This window comes from Bubalus kerabau, chromosome X, assembly GCF_029407905.1.
Source record: "Bubalus kerabau isolate K-KA32 ecotype Philippines breed swamp buffalo chromosome X, PCC_UOA_SB_1v2, whole genome shotgun sequence".
Taxonomy (NCBI): Eukaryota; Metazoa; Chordata; class Mammalia; order Artiodactyla; family Bovidae; genus Bubalus; species Bubalus kerabau.
This window is the reverse complement of record NC_073647.1, coordinates 73,684,107-73,708,311: the sequence shown is the minus strand read 5'-3', so window position 1 is coordinate 73,708,311 and position 24,205 is coordinate 73,684,107. Positions and strand designations below refer to the sequence as shown.

General features: G+C 37.6%; 1 protein-coding gene across 4 annotated transcripts in view; it reads right to left on the bottom strand.

The window, feature by feature from the left end:
• The window catches only part of LOC129639724 (putative bifunctional UDP-N-acetylglucosamine transferase and deubiquitinase ALG13), a 59,314-nt gene that overhangs the window by 13,880 nt on the left and 21,229 nt on the right, over nucleotides 1-24,205 (bottom strand). For 2 of the 4 annotated variants that reach the window (XM_055564923.1, XM_055564920.1), the window contains exons 12-20: nucleotides 23,592-23,719; nucleotides 22,588-22,834; nucleotides 18,348-18,458; nucleotides 18,011-18,158; nucleotides 17,536-17,656; nucleotides 14,632-14,664; nucleotides 14,492-14,547; nucleotides 9,328-9,399; nucleotides 7,859-8,024 (exon numbers count right to left, since the gene is read on the bottom strand). In XM_055564923.1, the coding sequence (XP_055420898.1) occupies nucleotides 7,859-8,024; nucleotides 9,328-9,399; nucleotides 14,492-14,547; nucleotides 14,632-14,664; nucleotides 17,536-17,656; nucleotides 18,011-18,158; nucleotides 18,348-18,458; nucleotides 22,588-22,834; nucleotides 23,592-23,719 (1,082 nt within the window). The remainder of the gene's footprint in view (nucleotides 1-7,858; nucleotides 8,025-9,327; nucleotides 9,400-14,491; nucleotides 14,548-14,631; nucleotides 14,665-17,535; nucleotides 17,657-18,010; nucleotides 18,159-18,347; nucleotides 18,459-22,587; nucleotides 22,835-23,591; nucleotides 23,720-24,205) is intronic. The other 2 variants (XM_055564921.1, XM_055564922.1) reach the window with 2 other exon arrangements.

Below are 24,205 nucleotides of genomic sequence, written 5' to 3'. Positions count from 1 at the left end.
GAACAGTGAGTACAGCCATGAAATTAAAAGACGCTTGTTCTTTGGAAGAAAAGCTATTAACAAATATAGACAGCATATTAAAAAAGCAGAGACATCACTTTGTCAACAAAGGTTCATTTAGTCAAACCTGTGGTTTTTCCAGTAGTCATGTACAGACATTAACAGTTGGACGATAAAGAAGGCTGAGCACCAAAGAATTGATGCTTTTGAACTGTGGTGTTGGAGAAGACTCCCAGAGTCCCTTGGACAGCAAGGAGATCAAACCAGTTAATCCTAAAGGAAATCAACCCTGAATATTCATTGGAAGGACTGAGGCTGAAGCTGAAGCTCCAGTGCTTTCGCCACCTGATGCGAAGAGCCAACTCACTGGAAAAGTCCCTGATGCAGGGAAAGACGGAAGGCAAAAGGAAAGGAGGGTGGCAGAGGATAAGATGGTTAGATAGCATCACTGACTCAATGGACATGAATTAGAGCAAACTCTGGGAGATAGTGAAGGACAGGGAAGCCTGGCGTGCTGCAGTCCATAGGGTCACAAAGATTTCGACAGGACCTAGCAACTTAACAACAACAACATAATCTTTATATAGCTACAGGCCAACAGTAAAAGGAAATTTAAGTCTTAGGGTGATTAAAACTTGATAACTAACTCTTCTGGGGGGCAATGAAACTGTTCTCTCTTGGTTTTGGTGGTGGTTGTACAATGTATTGTTAAAACTCATAGAACAGGGCACCAAAAATGAATTTTACTGTATCTAAATTAAACAGTACATTTAAAAAATTTGTTCAAATAACTTTTGATTTTGGAGTTTTGTCATGCATGTAGAAATCTCCACTTTTACAGTTTTAGAAGAGGAATTTAATTTTTAGAACATCTCCAAATGCTCCAAGGACTTTATGGATTTGTTTTCTATAAAATAATGACTTCAACAAAGCCTCACTCATTTCATCTAGATTAGCACTCAAATAACACCATATTTTTTTCAAAAAAAGCAACTGAAATGAGTTCAATTAGCTAAAAAAAAGTAGAAGTGATTATGATTACAAGGTAAAAACCAACTACTAGACATACAAGTAGCTAAATAAGTTCTCATGGGCCTGAGAGAATCAAGGACAGAAGAAATTTGGTGGTTACTTTGTCTGAACTCACCTTTATTTTAAAATGCATATTATAATATACTCCATAAGAAAGAACTTTTAAAACTTTCAGTTGCTCTAGAGATGCATGAGCATCTCATCCACAGATTTAATGGGGCTCCAAAGAGGCTTAACAGGTATAGTTCAAGGAAGGGACCCAGAAAAATGGAAGCAAACTTTTCTAAAATGTGAATGAAAACCAATGAAATGCATTCAGAAAGTTTATTTACTTGTCCATGCAGATGCAGGCTGCTTCAGGACATTTCAGAAGAGAACATGAAGATTTGGATTCTCTAGAGATCAATGGGCAGGGCCAGGACCAAAGTGCAGTAAGGTGTAAAATTTAAAGGGCCACCAAATTAAAATAAAAAAAAATCCATGATGAATAAAATATCAAAATTCTAAAAGACAGAATGGCATTGAAACATGTACAATATCATATATGAAACGAGTCGCCAGTTCAGGTTCAGTGCACGATACTGGATGCTTGGGGCTGGTGCACTGGGCCGACCCAGAGAGAGGGTATGGGGAGGGAGGAGGGAGGAGGGTTCAGGATGGGGAGCACGGGTATACCTGTGGTGGATTCATTTCGATGTTGGGCAAAACTAATACAATATTGTAAAGTTTAAAAATAAAATAAAATTAATTTAAAAAAAAAAAGAGAAGAAACTGACCACAATGAATATGAAATAAAGACAGAAAATAAATAAATAAATAAATAAATAAATAAATAAATAAAAGACAGGATCCAAGCTTGCACTTGCATGACCCCAAGAGTGACTGCCTCACTCACCTCATCCTAAGTCTGGCCGAGAGTTTTTGTCCTTTAAAAAATTTTTGATACTTTGTGTATCATGGATTCTTTTTTTGCACTAATCTTTTTTCATATAGTGCATTAAAGTGTTATTTATCTTGATCCCTATGTGTTTTTTTTTTAACACTCCCTTAAGTTTTGCACCCAAAGCAAGTGAGTCACTAGTTCTGGCCCTGGCAAAAGACTTGGAAACAGTTACCAAAAAAATCAGTTAACAGGATTTAATGCCTATGAAGACACTCATAATAAAAGCAATCATAGCATCTAGTTACCTGGCAGGTAAGAAGTGACTTAAAGGAACATGGGATGGGGCTGCCAGACAGACACATGTGAAGAACAAGGGAAACATGAATTTTATCTGGAGGACTGACAGGAACGATAAAGAACAACTAAAAAGCACTCATTACCTATTAGAATTATAGCTGAGGTTCACAAGAGACACAACAAAAAGTAAAATGAAGGCAGCATACATTTTTAGAAATGTAAAGTGAAGAGGAACTAAAAAGCCTCTTGATGAAAGTGAAAGAGGAGAGTGAAAAAGTTGGCTTAAAGCTCAACATTCAGAAAACGAAGATCATGGCATCTGGTCCCATCACTTCATGGGAAATAGATGGGGAAACATTGGAAAACAGTCAGACTTTATTTTTTTGGGCTCCAAAATCACTGCAGATGGGGATTGCAGCCATGAAATTAAAAGACGCTAACTCCTTGGAAGGAAAGTTATGACTAACCTAGATAGCATATTGAAAAGTGGAGACATTACTTTGCCAACAAAGGTCTGTCTAGTCAAGGCTATGGTTTTTCCAGTGGTCATGTGTGGATGTGAGAGTTGGATTGTGAAGAAAGCTGAGTGCCCAAGAATTGATGCTTTTGAACTGTGGTGTTGGAGAAGACTCTTGAGAGTCCCTTGGACTGCAAGGAGATCCAACCAGTCCATTCTAAAAGAGATCAGTCCTGGGTGTTCTTTGGAAGGAATGATGCTAAAGCTGAAACTCCAGTACTTTGGCCACCTCATACGAAGAGTTGACTCATTGGAAAAGACCCTGATGCTTGGAGGGATTGGGGGCAGGAGGAGAAGGGGACGACAGAGGATGAGATGGCTGGATGGCATAACTGACTCAATGGACATGAGTTTGCGTGAACTCCCGGAGTTGGTGATGGACAGGGAGGCCTTGTGTGCTGTGATTCATGAGGTTGCAAAGAGTCAGACATGACTGAGCGACTGAACTGACTGACTGACTGACAAAAAACACAAATCTGGAATTTACAGAATAGTTTTCAATCATTCTACATAAATGGGGTATTACAATGTTTGATTCACATATCGCTTGTTTTTTAAGCTCAGACATCTACTAGAAGCAGATAGCCAACACTTTCCCTTACTATTATTAGCATGTATGCCTGCTAAGTTGCTTCATTCGTGTCTGACTGTGTGTGATGCCACGGACTGTAGCTTGCCAGGCTCCTCTGTCTATGGGATTCTCCAAGCAAGAACACTGGAGTGGGTTGCCATGCCCTTCTCCAGGGGATCTTCCTGACCCAGGGATCGAACCTGCAGCTCTTAAGCCTCCTGCATTGTCAGGCAGGTTCTTTACCACTAGAGCCACTTGGGAAGCCCAACAATTATTAGCACAAAGTAATAAAGCCACTGTCTACATTAACACTTCCAATGGAAAATTTCTGAGATCATTAATGAACATATATATATCCACACACACACACATATATATAGAATGTTTTGTTCCAGGCACTGGCTAAGCACACAATTTTTACATTATAAATAAAACAGATACAGAAAACAAATCCAACAAATTCGTTTCAAGTGGACACTATCCAGATTAAGAAAGAAAAGTTTGCCAGCCATTTCAGAAACATTCCATACACTCCATCACAATCACCAGTCTTGAGTGCTGTATGCTAAGTTGCTTCAGTCATGTCCAATTCTTTGCAACCCTATGGACTGTAGCATGCCAGGCTCCTCTGACCATGCGATTCTCCAGGCAGGAATACTGGAGGGGGTTGCCATGTTCTCCTCCAGGTTATCTTCCCCACCCAGGGATCAAACCCTTGTTTCTGCCATCTCCTGCATTGGCAGGCAGGTTCTTTACCACTAGCTCCAGCTAGGAAGCCACTACCACTCTCCTACCCAACTATAATCAATCATTATCCTGGCTTTCATAGTAATCACTTTGTATTTTTAAGCATTTTGTCACCAATATGCATCCCTAAGGAAGTTTTTAAAAATTAAGATTCTGAATATCTTTCAATCTCTTGGTCCTTTTTCCATCCCTGTCATTTCAATTTTTCTTTCAAGGAACCCTTGACTTGTTGAGTTTCCCAGTCTAGATTGTGCTGATTACATACTCACTGTGCATTTCAACATGTTCTTGTCTTTCCCGTAAATAGGCAACTAGATCCAGAAGACTAGATCAGACTCAAGATTGATTCCTTTAATAATCTATAGGTAACGTCTCACTATCTTTGCAGTCTTAACAACAATTGCTGTTTAATGTGCATCCATTCAGTCAGTAAGGACTGCAAGATGAGCATATTCTGCCACTTCTTTTTTAACTGATCAGAATACTAATATATAGAAATACTTCTCCTCATCTACTATTTGGTAATCCCAGTAGGAAAGTTCATATAAGAAAGGTAGGATAAATACTTGATTCTTTCACTATACTGTCCAGTTTTCAAGAAAGCAAAATTATTTCATATCTTCTTGAGAACCAATTTTTTCAGTTATATATACATATTTCAGATTATTTTCTATTATATGTTATTACAAGATATTGAATAGAGTTCCCTGTGCTATACAGTAAATCCTTGTTTTTTTCCATCTATTTTATGTATAGTTATTTGTATCTGTTAATCACAAGGGAATCAATTTCTAAAATATCATCAGGAACTTTTAAATATATTTGATATGTCCCAACCTATTACAATGATCATTATTCAAGCTCAAACTGTTGCATCTCTGGCCAGTGAGAACCTCTCTAAGATGGCTCTTGAGTCCTTTTGACATGATCCCAGTACTCTTTGGTAGCTTCCTTGCCATCTAGCATGACAAGATGATCCAGGCTCATCTTGAACATTTCCTGCCCAAACCTGGAACCAGAAATTTCTCCACAAAGCTATTTGCTTTGAAGTGAGAAATGGTATTTCAGTGTCACAAACTGAATGCTAAAGATACTCGTTGTTTCTAGGCCTTTTCAGTAGACAGAGCTAGGAAATAAATTTAAAGCTAAAATACTTCAAGTTCATATTGATATTTCCAATTCAAATGTGATATAATACCATAAAAGTTTTTCCTTAGCCTTTTTAGAATATATCTGTATTAACTTTCTTCCATACTGAGACCTGGTGTGCAAGGACACAGGGGATAAAATTGGAATATCCCATATTCATGTATTGTAGCTGACATTATAGTCTCTGAATAACAAGTATAGATTGCTATACAAAACCTGATGTGTTTATTGAAAGCATTAAAAAAAGCTTGGCATATTGTCTCTCAATTCTGCTGTTTTTAAAAATAGCTATACTATATCTACATTGTTCAAACATAAGGCTTTTACATAGTGTATCATCAACCTCTCAGCCTTTATTTTGTGTAAATACATATTTAATATTCACAATCAAGTCTTATGTTGATGTCTCTGTTTTGGTGGTCTAAAAGTCAAAATTCATTCTTCAATACTTTGTCCATCCATTGCAACTTTCCTTGACAGAAATATTCTGTATCTGCACTGTCCAATACAGTGCACTAGTCACATGTGGCTTTGAGCACTTGGTATGTGGTTAGTGTGACTGAGCAACAGAAGATTTATTTTACTTAATAGTAATTATTAAAGTGTCCTATGTGGCTAGTGATTACCTTGCTTGAAAGCATATCTTTAGTAGATTTTTCAAGAAGTACTCATGAGAACAATATTATCTGAATTCTTATATATTATCCTTTAAGCCTGAAAATGTTTGGTTGGATATAAAATCTTTGGTTCACGTATCCTTTCATTAAATGTCACTCCATTTTCTTCTAGCTGAAGCACTGCTGTCAAAGTTGGATGATTATCATTTTATTTCCTTTATATGCCATAGGCTCTTTTATCTAGATAAACAAAGCACTTTCTTTAAGTCCAGTTGTTTTACTAGAATATGCTGGTGTTGGTTGTTCTGCCTCAGTATTCTCAGTTATGCTGAGTGCTGTTTCAGTATGTGTTTCTGAAGTTTTTTTTTTTTAAGTCAGGAAAATTTTCTGAATTGTAGATTTTAGTACTCTTTTCCCTTACATTGGTTTTCTTCTTCAGAACTTCTATCAGTGCTGGATATCCTTTGCCTAACTTCAATATGTCACTTTTGAGTCTTTCTCTTCATTGTTTTTTCATTTTAGATTTACCCCCTCTTTTACATCTTTCTCTTAAAGCATTATCTATTGTATATACTCGGTCATGTTCTTTGCAGTTTAGTCTTCACTACCAAAATGACTTTCTTCGATTTCTAATACTTTTCTGAGTTCTTTCACCTCCTCTGAATTTTTCTAATCCTGATTTATTATGTTTTAATATTTTGTATTATTTTATTAATGTCTTTATCTCATTTTGAAATAGTTAAGTTCTGTTTAGTGTACACATTTATGACATGCTTTTACTGTCTACAGGGATATCGTCATTTTCCCTTAAAACACCTCTGTATATGTTTATGTAGGGCTTTCCTTTCATTCATTTTTATGTGAAATTATTTTTCACAGACTCTGAAAGGAGATGGAATACAAGAAAACTCTTCTAACTTCATATGGCTCTCAACTGCTTTTTATATAGTGCTTAAAATATGACTACTTTCTAGTATTCCTTGGCTCTGTTCTTCACAACTTCAGTCTGGACCTGCTCTTTTCCCTATCCTCATCAGTTCTGATTCTACTCCCAGGAGTTTCTGCCCAGTGAGGAATACTATCCCAAAAGGTAGTCCTGCCAAGGTCAGTTTTGAGAGTTCTTAGGGGCCAAACTGTTTCAAAGCCCTTCAGTCCCTTTACTGTGTACCCAAAGCACTCACCGAGTACTGGAGAGGTCAGATCCCTTCCCAGTCTTAGCTGCTCCTTCCAAATTGGCTGCCCCACTTTTCAGTGAATTCTTATTAGCTCTTTCAGGGTTCTTCTGTTCTCGGGTTCATCAGACAACATTCCCGGTGCTTCCATCTTCTTGCTCCCATATAGACCCTGACAGCATGCAGGTCTCGTGCTTGGTGGTTTGTCCCCTACCTGCTTAAATTTTAAGGCTCATGGGCAGACCTTGTCACCTAGTTTTGTTGTTAAGCATTGTCCAATGGGTTCTGGTTTTGCTATTTCCATTTTTATTTGGTGACACAGACTGAAAAGCTATGCTGTGGTTGTCACCACTTTCCAAGAATTTTGAGAATTTTAAACTATATTAACTCAATGAAATTTTATGACAACTTCATAAACTGGTGCTATGAGTACCTCCAAGTTTACAGGTAAGAAAGATTCAATAACTTGTCTAAAGTTACATAACTAGTAAGTTGTAAAACCAAGATTCTAACCTAGATCTCTTAAGTTCTAGAGCCAAACTTCATTCTGTAAGAGTGTGAAACACCTCTAGCTTAATTTTAGCATAATAAAACTTAACTCAAAATTTGAAAAACTAGTACAAGTCCTCTAAATTTTCAATGGGGTAGCAAAATGATAGCTATGAAATCATATCAAAGCCAAATTTACAAGAAAAAAAAATTGAAACCCTCTCAAATCTCATGGATTCAACTATAGAACATACATTATTAGTAGGTTAAACAAACTTAATACTGGAGATTCAAGTAATTTTATCCAATCACTAGAATTGCTGTATGTGCATGTCCATGAATAGAAAAAGAGGTTTCCAAAGTAAGCAACCACTAATAACCTACCTGGCCTGCCTTGTGTAGGTGGAGATACAAATAGAGGCTGTATAGCATTCTGTGAGGAAACTGAAGTGGTACTACTAGCTTGATTAGCGGCTGCACAGTTAGGTAAGACTGGAGCTGGAACATTATTGGCACAGGAAGCTGCAACTGCTGCAGAATTTACCATCACCTGTAAGTGTGGAAGAAATTTTAGAACTCTTAGTTTGGTTTCTCAAATAATATTAGTCTCTTATCTGATCCTAAATTTCAGGAAATAGTATTCTGATAACACCAAGAAGTCAATCTTCATGTAAACCTAATATAGGAAGGTTATTTCTTTTAGAAGATCCCAGATTACTTTGAGAGCTTTACTTTTTTAATATTTTTCTGGAAAGGTAATACATTATTATTATTCAAAAACCAAGTATAAACGTGTATATACAATGGAAAATTTCCCTCCAACCCTTGTCTTCTATCTGCTTAGCTCCTCTCTTAACAAGTAACCTCTGGGTTTCTTGAATATTATCCAGAAATTTACACTGCATTTTTAACATGCATATATATTTCCCCATACAAAAACACTTTAAAAAAAAGTGTTCTTTGCTTTTTTAAATGTAAAGTTTAAAAATAAAATAAAATTAAAAAAAAAAAAACAAACTCCATACGACTGCAATTTGCTTTTCTGATTTAGGCCACAGCACCCAATACAGGGCTGTGCACAGAGAGATGTTCAATAAATGATAATAGCTTCTTCTTCATGAATACCATCCTTACTTGCAGTCTCCATTTTCTTATTACCCATTGCAATGTGTTTGCCACCCTCTCTGGTTCTCAGAAATTATATTCAAAGTCACAGTGATTTCCATGACAACAAGTCATAGTAGACTCTTTTTAGTCCTTATGTTGCTTGACCGCTTGGCAGCAACTGACACAACTATTCATTGAAATATTTTCTTCCTGGACTTCCATAATACATTCTCCTGCTTTCCTCCCTCCTTGGCTATTCCTTCTCTACCCATTTTTTAAATGGTGATACACAGGCTCTGTTCTAGAAGTTCTTCTCAATCTCTTCCTTTTCCCAGGATGATCATACTAACTCCTATGGTTTCAGCTACCTTTTTGATGCCAGCTCCCCATTCTATAGGAAAGCTTTACATTTTAATTTTCAGGAAATGACACGGACTTGACAGGTAACTGACATTAATTTATTCATTATATAAGAGGTTCAGAGTAGATAGACTATGAATAGCTTAGTGTCAACACGTAGAAAAGTGTCTGGAACAGTAGATGATCAATAAATTTGTTAATAAATTTACTAAATACTGTGCCAGGTACCAGGAAGTACAAGAATACTTAAAGTATGAATATAAGCAGCTTTATGAATATAAGCAGCTTCTTTGAAGTATGATGAAGGGAAAAGAGAACAAAAAGAAAAAATTCATTTTCCTCTGCTCAGGCCACTTCAACTAACTGCAAAGTAAAAAAAAGATTACCTTCTGGGGGTAGTTGTACGAGGTAACTGTGTCCTGAGGAGGCATAGAACATGGTCTTCTAGCCTGAAGAGACTTTAATGAATACACAAATACAAATATGGGGAAATCAAGAAATTAAACAATACACCAATAAAAGATCTGCTTTGTTTTAATATCTCCTAAAATTAAGTGAAACTGATCTGTCCTAAAAGTATTCAGATTTGGAAGTGACTACTACGATAACACTCCAAAAGGCATCACTCTAGTGCCTAAGGTGACTGTTCTATTAGGTTGGTGCAGATGTAACTGCGGTTTCAGGCTGTGAATTTTAAATCATTGTAAGTATGCTCAAACACATCTTTATTAATAAAAATAGGAACCATTACAATCAACACATTTTTGTCAATGAGAAATAAGCTTGCTTATTCTTTTAGTGTAAAAATCTGTGCTTTGGGATTTGACAAACTCTGGAAAACACTTTCTGCATCCTACTGGTTGTGGAAGTGTTTTCCCTGCAAAATGTCAATATGCTTGAAGAAGTGGTAGTCAGTCAGCAAGAGGTCAGGTGAGTACGGGAGATGAGGTAAAGCTTCATAGCCCAATTCATTCAACTTTTGAAGTGCTGGTTGTGCAACATGTGGTTGGGCGCTGTCATGGAGAATGCAGCCCTTTCTGTTGACTGATGCCAGCTGCAGGCATTGCAGTTTGCAGTGCATCTCATTGATTTTCTGAGCATACTTCTCAGATGTAATGGTTTTGCAGGGATTCATAAAATTATAGTGTGTCAGACTGGCAGCAGACCACCAAACAGTGACCATGACCTTTTCTTGGTGCAAGTTTGGCTTTGGGGAGTGCTTTGGAGTTTCTTATTGTTCCAACCACTGAGCTGGTCATCCCCAGTTGTATAAAATCCACTTTTCATTACATATCACAATCCAATCAAGAAATGGTTTGCTGTTGTTGGACAGAGTAAGAGAAGATGACACTTCCAATGATTTTTTTTTTAATTTCAGATCAGCTCACGAAGCACCCACTTATCAAGATTTTTCACCTTTCCAATTTGCTTCAAATGCCAAATGACCACAGAACGGTTGACACAGAGTTCTTCAGCAACTTCTTGGATTGTTTTAAGAGGATCAGCTTCAATGATTGCTCTCAATTGGTTCTTGTCAACTTCCGATGGCCAGCCACTATACTCCTCATCTTGAAGGCTCCCAACTGCTTTGCAAAACTTGTTGAACCACCACTGCACTGTATGCTCGTTAGCAGTTCCTAGGTCAAATTCATTGTTGTTGCGAGTTGTCTCTGCTGCTTTACAATCCATTTTGAACTCGAATAAGAAAATCACTCAAATTTACTTTTTGTCTAACATCATTTCCACAGTCTAAAATGAAAAATAAACTGTACATAACAAGTCATTAGCAAAAAAAAAAAAAAACTGAGAAATGCACATTAAAATAATGTATAACACAACCACATTTATTTAAGAATGTATTCCAGTACAAAGGCAAATTTCAACAACACAAAAACCGCAATTACTTTTGCACTAACCTAATATTTCCTACTGTAGAAATCTTGATCATATCCAAGTCTAGTCGCAATGCATATACTAAAATGTAATGGAGGACTGTAATTTAAACACTTTCTCAGTGTCTTCTCTTGCCATAAAAACCTCAAAATCACTAACACCAGGAACAGTGTTGCTAAAAGAAAGAAGTCCATCTAAAGATACAGCTAGGAACAAGGGTGGATAACTGATCAGATGCATCCTACAAGCAGGATGTAGTATAACCCAAACATCATTCTCCTTTGGTTCAAGACCTTGTCTTTGTGAAAGCAAAAATGATTTTAAAGGACTCAGGATTATGCACGACAGATTGTCATGACAGAAAAATAAACTAGCAGCAGAAACTGGTACTCATAGCAAGAACACAGAAGAAATCAGGGGAAGTAATTAGAGAAAACGAGAGGAACCACAAAGTGACAAAGACAAGCACAACTTAATGTCAACCTAAAGAGTGAACATTTCAAAAGTTTGGTTTCAAGTACAGCACGAAGTGAAAGTGTTAGTCACTCAGTCGTGTCCAATTCTTTGCCACCCCATAGACGGTAGCCAGCCAGGCTCCCCTAATCCTCAGAATTCTCCAGGCAAGAATACTGAATGGGCTGCCATTCCTTTCTCCAGGGGATCTTCCCGACCCAGGGATCAAACTCTGGTCTCGGGAAGCCCCAAGTGCAAACCAAATACCTGCCAAAAAGTGAACTCAGCCCTGGCTCAGAAGGCCCAGTGTGAATTCCAAACAATTCTAGAGAAGGATTTAGGTGAGACTTCGGCGTGAAAGTAAGAAAAATAAATGCTGTGGTTAGAAGAAGAGTCTGTGCCTGGAAATCTTTAAGTCCTGCAGAGGTCCTCTCTTCTCAGAATGCTGTGGAAAAATTACTTAGAAACTTGGTGACTGGGGCTTGGGAGCAGAACACATCATGAAGAGATTGAAATCTACTGGGGATGTATGATAAAGTAAGTTCAGAACAAAAAGGAAGATGTAACAAATGAAATTAAAGAGACAAAAAGAAAATGTCTACTGTCATTTCTGAAGGTGAGATTTTTCACTTGCCTTTTCAATTTGGGTGGCTATTTCAAGAAATGGTATAAAAAGCATGTAATACTGAGAATAGTAATGACAGAGGGAAGGGAAAAACTATTTCTCTAGCAGGGACAAAGGAAGGGAAGGAGAAATAATGGGAAGAGAATTATATATTACAGTTTTCTTTACCTTCCTAAGATGTATTGCCTAAACAGTAAAAACAAAAATTAAGTACATGAAGCTATCTATCAAAGTTTAAATTAATCACAGAGAACAGAAGGTAGTCATTCAACTTCTTCACAGATATTCCAATTCTCCTCCTAGGTACATGGGTATGTTGCTCTTCCTGGCCTCATCTAGTTAGGTATGGCCTTGTGGTTTGGACAATGACATATGAGCAGAAATATTGATACCCAGTGTTTAATTTCCTTATCTTCAGCTCTGCAAGATGACTATGAAAGTACATGGTCCATCAGCTTGGGTTCTTGAGTGACTCTGATGAACAAAAGCCTGCTACCAACATGCACTGGACCTATAAAATTAGCAAGAACAACTGTGTTAAGCTGCTGAGATTTGGGGGGATTGCTGCCACAGCATAACTTAGCTTGACCAAAACAGTAACTGGTAACTAAAATTAGGGTGCTGCTGTAACAGAAACTTGACTTAGAGAAGATTATGAACTTGTAGCTCTTAAGGGAAGAGGTTTAGGAAACAGAACATTAATTTTGTATTTTGATTACTGCTGGCAGATTTTAGCAAGGTATTTTAAAATGTGTAAGGAAAAGTAGTTTGTAGGCAGGAATGAAAGGGAATAGAATCCTTGAATACTGGGACTTTTAGGGTTTGAAGAGGTAACTGCTTCAAATCAAAACTGTACAAGATAAAATTGATAAATATTTTGAACAACAAAGAGAAGTTAAAAGCTGGCTTTGAAGCAAGACTCAAATCATTAAAATATGACTGCACTAAGGTATCTCAAACCAGGAGTACAATTAAGGATATAACATCCAGTTAGTCCTTGCACTTGGACAAAATGGTTCATGGGAAAAGTATTCAAAGGTTAGGACTCTTCTATCAGTGATTGATAAGCTCAAGGTATTTGCACTCAAGTAGAGAAACAGGGATAAGAATGCGAAGGAATGTGTGTCTTTGTCACTCAGCTCTGTCTGACTCTTTGTGACCCATGTACTGTAGTCCACCAGGTTCCTCTGTCCATGGGATTTTCCAGGCAAGAATACTGGAGTGGGTTGCCATTTCCTCCTCTAGGGGATCTTCCCAACCCAGCATAGAACCTGTGTCTCCTGCATTGTAGGTGTATCCTTTACCCACTGAGCCATGAAAGGAATAAGAATGCAAAGAATTATAGCAAATCTAATGTCAGTATGGCTACTGGCACATGAAACTAACAGGAAGGAATCAGAGAAGCTATACAATAAATCAATCACACAGCCAAAGAAACCAGGAGCAGAACTAAAACTATCCAATTGAGATTAAAAACCAGCTTTGGGCTCTCAATTTCCTATGAGTAAGAAGCAGTGTGAGGAAGCTGCTTAGCTGCCAACAAGGATTATTCTCCAATGCCTACTTCAAACATGGCCAAGGAAGGAAGGGCTGTGGCATAATCAAGAGCCCCAGTAAACAATTAACCAGGGAGCTTCTCCAGGCAACAGTCCCAATGCCCAGGATGGGGGCCCTCAAAATGTCTGTCCAGCATGATGTCAGAAATGCTACAGGCTAGTAACTGTTTCTCCCATTCTCCCTGGATCCGATGGGAATTTCAATTGCAAGTTTTTAGTCCCTGCTCTACCACTGTAAATTGGGTATGTAGGGGGTAAATAACTTTGTATTTTGGTTTTAGGCCTCCAGATCAAGAGGAACCACATCTGGACCCAATACAAAGAGTACTACACATTTTTCAGAAACCTTGGGCTCTGAGTTTAATCACACTGAAGGAGATTTTAGGGTTGCCTCCTTTGAGGTGGAAGGAAGTAATTGGTCCGTGTGAGGGAGTTTCGTTAAATGTTGTAATCCTTAGTGCTATTAAAATATTCCCAAGTTTTTGACTTCCAGGCACAGAGAAGTTAAGAGTCTCAAGGGAAATATGCTCAGTCCAATTTAAAGAAATGGAAAAGTAATACGTGTCACCTCCACGTGGAAGCTGTAAGAGCCAGTGCACCATTCACTACCTTTTGTTTCCTATCTTACCAATCATGAATGGAGCTTCCATCAGCCTAAGCCCCTAAGCAGAGCCCTCCTGAGCCCTCCACTACGCAAGTAGCATAACGCAGAAATAAACTTTTGCTAAATTAAGTACCTGAGATTAATGACCCATGACAAAATCCTCTAAAAAAAATCACTGCCAATGTTCAAATTTACTCTTGTATCAACACATATTAGGAATATCTAGGATAATTTCTAGAAAAATGTGATCTTAGATGAGCTAATTTCTGGGTCTCAATTTCTTCATCTACAAAATCAGAATGATACCCTAATACCTCATAGGACTGTTCTGACTTAAACACATTTAAGTGCATAGCTCCTAGAACAGTGCTCTAGTACACAGGAGCTATATGTGTTTGAGATTATAATTAAATACCTACCAAGTTTGCAGTAGATTCAGCTGTGCTATAAACACCTGAAGTGTCATAGTCTGGTTCTAGAAGATATAACCAAGGTACAATAATAAGCATTATTTTATAGTTTGAAATTTTATAAATAATGAATATCAGATCTCACTGACCTGAAGGATAAATATAATCTTCATGATATCCCCCTAGGAAAAAAAGACAGAAAAAGTGCATTTATGTAGAGCTTTTTGCTCAGCAGTATCAGATGGCCAGCACTTGCTTTTTCTCAAGTTTTATGGGTACATGTTCAAAACTAAAATGTACACATTCTTGAAACAAGTGATTTAAGGCTTTCATACTAGTCAACAGATATTAGTCAGACTGGCTATAAACAGCACAAATTTCTCCTTTGAAAGTTCCCTTGGTTCTTAAGAGTTCAGGCAGACGTGAAAAACCCAGCTCTGTCCAATTCTGGCAGTAGATTATGGTGATTAACTTCACTGGCTCTGGAGTTAGGACTGTCTAGATTTGAATCTTGAATAACTATATCACTTTAGGCAGGTTATTTAATTTCTGTGTCTTCATTTCTTCACTGTAAAACAGGGATAATAGTACCTAGCTCATAGTGGGGTGAAAAGAACATAGCATGATGCTTGACATATAGGAAATGGAGATTATAAAGTAATGTGACTATAATAACCAATAGGTTGCTTAGGTGAACGTTAAAGGAATATGTCATACCTCATCTGTTTTTCAGCCTGATACAGGTATATAATACATTGAAAATCAGTTTGTTGTCAGAAGATCGCTTAGAGGACTGAAGTACTTTTCTGTAAGACTGCTATATCATTGAAATTCAGAGAAAATCAACCTTCAGTTGGACTGCTTTCCACCAAATAAAACCACAAAGGTCAAAAGTGGATTTGATTCTTAAACATGTCACTTATCAAATACACATGCAGGCAGCTCCTCCAGAAAACAGGATTTAAGGTGAGAAAAAATACTTGGTTACTCTAAATATGCCATTATAGGTGAAGAGTACATCTGAAGGTACCCACCATGCTAAAAGAAATAGACAAAGGGTCATCCTGAGTAAAAGAGCCGGGAATACGCATACATAAGCACAGGCATACATATGCATGTACAAATTCTTCAAAGATCATTCTTGGGCTAGATATTTTGTCATTAAATTCTTTAAAATATCTATTTTCTTCATCATAAATAGCAGCAAGAAGAATATAACAAGAAAAGACGCTGGCCAGTAAGTCAAATCATTCAGAACACCTCATACCTCCTTAATCCACCCAATTCCTCCAGAAGTGTTTCAGTAGGCATATATCATTTTACAGAAAAACAGTTAATAAAAAAAGCACATTTCACAATGCAAGGCACTCCTAACAACTATTAACCGTGTGTGTATATATACACACATATATGCTTTAGAGTCAGATAAAACCAAGTTCAAAACTGATCTCTGCCAGTCACAAAGGACCACATATTGCATGAATCCTTTTATATGAAATATCCAGAACAGGTAAATCCATTAAGACAGAAAGCAGACTGATGGCTACCTATGACTGGTGGCAGGGAAGGGGATGCTGGGGGGATAATGGGGAATGACCACTAATAGGTAAAAGTGTTAGTCGCTCAGTCGTGTTTGACTCTTTATGACTCCCTAGGCTGTGGCCTCTCAGGCTCCTCTGTCCATGGAATTCTCCAGGCAAGAACACTGGAGTGGGTATCCATTCCCTTCTCCAGGGGATTTTCCCAACCCAAGAACTGAACCCAGGTCTCCTGCATCACAGGCAGATCCTCTACTGTCTGAGCCACTAGTGAAGTGAAAGTCGTTCAGTCATGTCTGACTCTTTGGACCCCATGGACTATACAGTCCATGGAATTCTCCAGGCCAGAATACTGGAGTGGGTAGCCTTTCCTTTCTCCAAGGGATCTTTCCAACCCAGGGATCGAACCCAGGTCTCCTGCACTGTAGGTGGATTCTTTAACAGTTGAGCCACTAGGGAAGGCCACTAATGGGTACAGGGTTTCTTTTTCTAACATTGATTGTGATGATGTATGCAACTTCATGTCGGAGAAGGCAATGGCAACCCACTCCAGTACTCTTGCCTGGCAAATCCCATGGATGGAGGAGCCTGGTGGGCTGCAGTCCATGGGGTCGCTAGGAGTTGGACACAACTGAGCGACTTCACTTTCACTTTTCACTTTCATGCACTGGAGAAGGAAATGGCAACCCACTCCAGTGTTCTTGCCTGGAGAATCCCAGGGACCGGGGAACCTGGTAGGCTGCCGTCTCTGGGGTCGCACAGAGTCGGACACGACTGAAGCGACTTAGCAGCAGCAGCATGCAACTTCATGACTATACTGAAAGCCACCATTTACACTTTAAACACTGAATTGTACATGTTAGGTAAAGTGTACAAATGTGTAAGTTACATCTAAGTAAAGCTGTTATAAATAATTAAATCTCTGCCATTTACCAAGTATCTGATTTTGGCTATGTCATTTTCCCTTTGAATCTCAGTTTCCTCATATATAAAACAAAGATACACATTCCTCAGAGGGACAAAGTATTATATTAAATTTTAAATATAATTTCTTAGTACAGTATATGGCCATTAGAACTCAATGAATAGTAATGTTTATAGATCAAATAGATTTCTTCAGGAAAAGAAATTATTTCATAGCAGTCTTGTAAAATAACAATCACAGGAAAATCTAAAGTAATTATACAAATGGTATGGACAACATGAACAGTTGCTTACTAATAAAGAATAGATATTTCCAATACTGAAATCTCACCAAATCAAAACTCACTGAAGACCTATCAGAGAACTGAACATTTTAACAATGTAGTGGCTTTACAGAAATAGAAGTCTGTCTTTCTGAAAAATATCAAGACATCTTCAAAATCTAGCAAGCTCTGATAACAAGAACTGATAACTTTCAAAATGGGCTGCCAGAACGGAGTGGGACCCTTTCCAAACCAAAACTTTAGCCCTGTTGTGCTCATACCACAAGAATCATCTTTTTAAAAAAATACTGAACTGTAACTGACTCACCACTGTCACTCTGGCCATCACCCTCCTCTGAATTCAAAGGCTGTTTGCCTGAGCTATGTCCTCGCCTTGCAACACAGTATCTTGAAGAAGCAGGAACCATTGTAGAGGGCCCTCCATGATTCTGTACCAAAGAGAGACACACAAACACAATGTCCCTATATAGTCAGAGAAAAAGCTACAAATATTTTACATGTACTTGAGAATCAAAAATATGTGAGGAAGTAATGATCAAGAAAACAGAAAAATTTAGCCCATACTTATATAGGCAAGTCCACCTCTATGCCTCTTCTGTAAGGACAGCTTAAAAAATTCCCCTAATTTTTAAAAGCTCTAAGATGAAAACTCATGTTTTCCAGGAAGGGCTTTATTTGGTAATTTGCAAAATAGCTAAAATTTATCCACATTACCTTTACTTAAAAAAAAATAAAAGAGAAAAAAGTAAATAGCTTTGTGAGTAAAACTTTGAACTACTTACAGGTAAAGCTGGATAAGCAGTTTCATCCCCTTCTTCAACTTCATAAAAAGTAATGGTTTCTTCCAAGCCCCTGGGCATTTCTGGAGCAAAGCTAAATTGGCACTCCTTATTCATACAATGCATCTGGCGGTGACTACGTCTAAAGGAACTTAAGTTTGCAGAATGAGAAGGGGATAAAAAGATAAAATATGATACTAACTTGTTTCTAAATTTCTAAATACTAGTTCAAACACCTCTATGTTGACACTTTAAAAATATTAGTCCATATATTTATTGCATAGCAATAAAGTCAGACTCACTCATTTTCTCTAACCTTCCACACTTAAAGTTCACTTACCGAGATCTATAGAAGTTGTCATAGCTCTGGCAGCACCTTTTACCTGGACCAGGGTAAAAACCGACTTTAGGGCCTGCCATGTTGTGCCTGTTTATAAAGCGAGAAGAATCCCTAAGAATAACGGGGGAAAAAAACAGAACTCTTATTTACTAGTGCTTGAGTAGTCAGTCTTTGTAGTTAAATAGAATTAACATATCTGTCTAAAAACAATCAAATAGAAAGAGCTTTGCTTTCCTCGCTACTGGCATTAGGCCTCTCCACTGTTTTTTTTTTTTTTTCTTTTTTTTTTTTTTAATTTTATTTTATTTTTAAACTTAACATAACTGTATTAGATTTGCCAAATATCAAAATGAATCCGCCACAGGTATACATGTGTTCCCCATCCTGAACCCTCCTCCCTCCTCCCTCCCCATTCCATCCCTCTGGGTCGTCCCAGTGCACCAGCCCCAAGCATCCAGTATCGTGCATCGAACCTGGACTGGCAACTCATTTCATACATGATACTTTACATGTTTCAATGCCATTCTCCCAAATCTTCCCACCCTCTCCCTCTCCCACAGAGTCCATAAGACTGTTCTATACATCAGTGTCTCTTTTGCTGTCTCGTACACAGGGTTATTGTTACCATCTTCCTAAATTCCATATATATGCGTTAGTATACTGTATTGGTGTTTTTCTTTCTGGCTTACTTCACTCTGTATAATAGGCTCCAGTTTCATCCACCTCATTAGAACTGATTCAAATGTATTCTTTTTAATGGCTGAATAATACTCCATTGTGTATATGTACCACAGCTTGCTTATCCATTCATCTGCTGATGGACATCTAGGTTGCTTCCATGTCCTGGCTATTATAAACAGTGCTGCGATGAACATTGGGGTACTCGTGTCTCTTTCCCTTCTGGTTTTCTCAGTGTGTATGCCCAGCAGTGGGATTGCTGGATCATAAGGCATGTCTATTTCCAGTTTTTTAAGGAATCTCCACACTGTTCTCCATAGTGGCTGTACTAGTTTGCATTCCCACCAACAGTGTAAGAGGGTTCCCTTTTCTCCACACCCTCTCCAGCATTTATTACTTGTAGACTTTTGGATCGCAGCCATTCTGACTGGTGTGAAATGGTACCTCATAGTGGTTTTGATTTGCATTTCTCTGATAATGAGTGATGTTGAGCATCTTTTCATGTGTTTGTTAGCCATCTGGATGTCTTCTTTGGAGAAATGTCTATCATTCCAAGCATCTTTTCTGACCACAATGCAGTAAGATTAGATCTCAATTACAGGAGAAAAACTATTAAAAAATCCAACATATGGAGGCTGAACAACACGCTGCTGAATAACCAACAAATCACAGAAGAAATCAAAAAAGAAATCAAAATTTGCATAGAAACGAATGAAAATGAAAACACAACAACCCAAAACCTGTGGGACACGGTAAAAGCAGTCCTAAGGGGAAAGTTCATAGCAATACAGGCACACCTCAAGAAACAAGAAAAAAGTCAAATAAATAACCTAACTCTACACCTAAAGCAACTAGAAAAGGAAGAAATGAAGAACCCCAGGGTTAGTAGAAGGAAAGAAATCTTAAAAATTAGAGCAGAAATAAATGCAAAACAAACAAAAGAGACCATAGCAAAAATCAACAAAACCAAAAGCTGGTTCTTTGAAAGGATAAATAAAATTGACAAACCATTAGCCAGACTCATCAAGAAACAAAGGGAGAAAAATCAAATCAATAAAATTAGAAATGAAAATGGAGAGATCACAACAGACAACACAGAAATACAAAGGATCATAAGAGAGTACTATCAACAATTATATGCCAATAAAATGGACAACGAGGAAGAAATGGACAAAGTCTTAGAAAAGTACAACTTTCCAAAACTCGATCAGGAAGAAATAGAAAATCTTAACAGACCCATCACAAGCACCGAAATTGAAACTGTAATAAAAAATCTTCCAGCAAACAAAATCCCAGGTCCAGACGGCTTCACAGCTGAATTCTACCAAAAATTTAGAGAAGAGCTAACACCTATCCTGCTCAAACTCTTCCAGAAAATTGCAGAGGATGGTAAACTTCCAAACTCATTCTATGAGGCCACCATCACCCTAATACCAAAACCTGACAAAGATGCCACAAAAAAAGAAAACTACAGGCCAATATCACTGATGAACATAGACGCAAAAATCCTTAACAAAATTCTAGCAATCAGAATCCAACAACACATTAAAAAGATCATACACCATGACCAAGTGGGCTTTATCCCAGGGATGCAAGGATTCTTCAATATCCGCAAATCAAACAATGTAATACACCACATTAACAAATTGAAAAATAAAAACCATATGATTATCTCAATAGATGCAGAGAAAGCCTTTGACAAAATTCAACATCCATTTATGATCAAAACTCTCCAGAAAGCAGGCATAGAAGGAACATACCTCAACATAATCAAAGCTATATATGACAAACCCACAGCAAACATTATCCTCAATGGTGAAAAATTGAAAGCATTTCCTCTAAAGTCAGGAACAAGACAAGGGTGCCCACTTTCACCATTACTATTCAACATAGTTTTGGAAGTTTTGGCCACAGCAATCAGAACAGAAAAAGAAATAAAAGGAATCCAAATTGGAAAAGAAGAAGTAAAGCTCTCACTGTTTGCAGATGACATGATCCTCTACATAGAAAACCCTAAAGACTCCACCAGAAAATTACTAGAACTAATCAATGACTATAGTAAAGTTGCAGGATATAAAATCAACACACAGAAATCCCTTGCATTCCTATACACTAATAATGAGAAAACAGAAAGAGAAATTAAAGAAACAATTCCATTCACCATTGCAACGGAAAGAATAAAATACTTAGGAATATATCTACCTAAAGAATCTAAAGACCTATATATAGAAAACTATAAAACACTGGTGAAAGAAATCAAAGAGGACACTAACAGATGGAGAAATATACCATGTTCATGGATTGGAAGAATCAATATAGTGAAAATGAGTATACTACCCAAAGCAATCTATAGATTCAATGCAATCCCTATCAAGCTACCAACAGCATTTTTCACAGAGCTAGAACAAATAATTTCACAATTTGTATGGAAAAACAAAAAACCTCGAATAGCCAAAGCGATCTTGAGAAAGAAGAATGGAACTGGAGGAATCAACCTACCTGACTTCAGGCTCTACTACAAAGCCACAGTCATCAAGACAGTATGGTACTGGCACAAAGACAGAAATATAGATCAATGGAACAAAATAGAAAGCCCAGAGATAAATCCACGCACATATGGACACCTTATCTTCGACAAAGGAGGCAAGAATATACAATGGATTAAAGACAATCTCTTTAACAAGTGGTGCTGGGAACTCTGGTCAACCACTTGTAAAAGAATGAAACTAGAACACTTTCTAACACCATACACAAAAATAAACTCAAAATGGATTAAAGATCTAAACGTAAGACCAGAAACTATAAAACTCCTAGAGGAGAACATAGGCAAAACACTCTCTGACATACATCACAGCAGGATCCTCTATGACCCACCTCCCAGAATATTGGAAATAAAAGCAAAAATAAACAAATGGGACCTAATTAACCTTAAAAGCTTCTGCACATCAAAGGAAACTATTAGCAAGGTGAAAAGACAGCCTTCAGAATGGGAGAAGATAATAGCAAATGAAGCAACTGACAAACAACTAATCTCGAGGATATACAAGCAACTCCTACAGCTCAACTCCAGAAAAATAAATGACCCAATCAAAAAATGGGCCAAAGAACTAAATAGACATCTCTCCACTGTTTTTAATTGAAGTATAGCTGATTTACAATGTTGTATTGATTCCTGCTGTAAAGTGATTCAGTTATATACACATACACACACACACACACACACACACACACACATTCTTTTTTCCTATTCTTTTCCATTACAGTTCAGCCTATTCATTACTGATAGATTCAGTGCCATATACATGGCACTCTCAGCCTGATGGCATTCTATCTTCTAGCAACTGCTTCATATTCTCCTAGACTGTGAGAATACGAGTCTTCCATAAGTTTGCCAAGAATTTAAGTATACATCATTTCCATTCTCTATGTCCCTTCAGGTAGAGATTATAAGAGAAATCTAAACTATTAAGATATTTCTAAGTTCCACCGTAATTCTGCCCAGGAATTATTTCCAATGTCTAAACAGAGACGTACATTATCTTCAAAGTTAGTTAAGACTTACCTGGGCATCACATATCCCCGACCTTGTCTCTGAGATGAATGTTGAGGATGAAAATGTTCATTAGACATAACATTGCCAGCTGTCTGTGAGTAGTGCATTGGAGGGCCATGCCCATAATGCATACTGTGCTGAAGCCTGGGTGGGAGAAGGGGTTCTGCCCTGCTGTAAGCCATAGTCATATAAACCTCTTTCCCTCTAACTTTCTTGAACATCTTCTTCCGTTGCTTCATGTCCATCTCTGAAATAGCTTTCAAGAAAACAAAGCAGTAAGCAATAAGCTTCATAACCAAAGCAGAAGGTCCAAGGTATCCCACAAATGTCTAGAACATTCAGATGTTTTTCTAGGAAATCCATATGAATACAGAGGAATAAATTTCTGTATTTTCAAAGGATGTACTAGAAAAACAAAAAAAGGATGTACTAGGTGTTCCTTTTGGAAGGGCAAAATGAACAAGTAACTTCTGTATCGATGGACATCTCAGCACTATCTTTAGTACAGGCAACTTTTGTCATCGAAACAGTTAATCATTCCATTTCCTATGTTACTACTATCCAAGAAATTATGCCTATTAATATCTCTGGTTGCTTCCATGAGATGCTTTCCTAGTTCTTTGAGAAATCTTTTCAAGTTTTAGGGCTTAAAGTCCACCCCAGCTTAAGCTAAACAAAGTCACCTACACAGTAGTTCTCACCTAGGGACAATTTTGCCCCTTTCCTCCTTGCCCCTTTCCTTCCACATTTGGCAATGTCTGGAGACATTTTTGGTTGTCATAACTTGGAGAAGAATGCTGCTGGCATATAGTGAGTAGAGGCCAGGGATGCTGCCAAGCATCCTACAATGCATAGGATAGCTCCCTGCAACAAAGTATTATCCATCCCAAAACTTCAGTAGTGTCAAATGAGGAACTCTAAACCAGGATAAGACTTGAGTTACAGCTTTAAAAAAAAGTGCAATTTAGATAAGTACAAGAAGAGGAAAATAATAAAACTTTCAGTATACAAACCTATTTCTGGGATATAGCCCCCAGAAATTTTCTGGTAACTTCTTCCTTTCCTACTGGGCATAGCATTCCAGGCAGGAACAGGTGTCACTTGGGTAACTGGTTTTAAGTCAACTAGTGGAACAACATGCCTTAAAGGTAGAGATAACAACATGAAGCCACTGCAAAACAGTCAATTCTCATTTTATACACATCCCTCCTGCTTCATTTTCAAGTGTTTTCTACTTAAACCTGTAACCCCTAGCCTCCTTATTGAAGTTTTCTTTGTACATTAGAAAACTAAGAGCAGTTTGTATAAATTCATAGCTGTTTATAGCACATATCACATTAAGTAGGAAAGATTGTGGTAAACTAGTTTACAAATAATTGTTGCCTTTCCTTGGAGAAGGATTATATTTTCTCACCCCACTGTCTTTAGGCTTAATTATGTAACATATTTTGGCCAGTAAAATGTGAGCCTATGCTTTAAAAGTCAGCACATGGTTTGTCATGTTTTCATTTTCCACCTGCCTGTGATCATGGCAGCATATGTCTGGATAGAGCCCTTGTCAACCTGGGCCCCTTTGTTGACCTACTATGAACATGCTAAATGAGAAAGAAATGAACTCTTTAAGTTT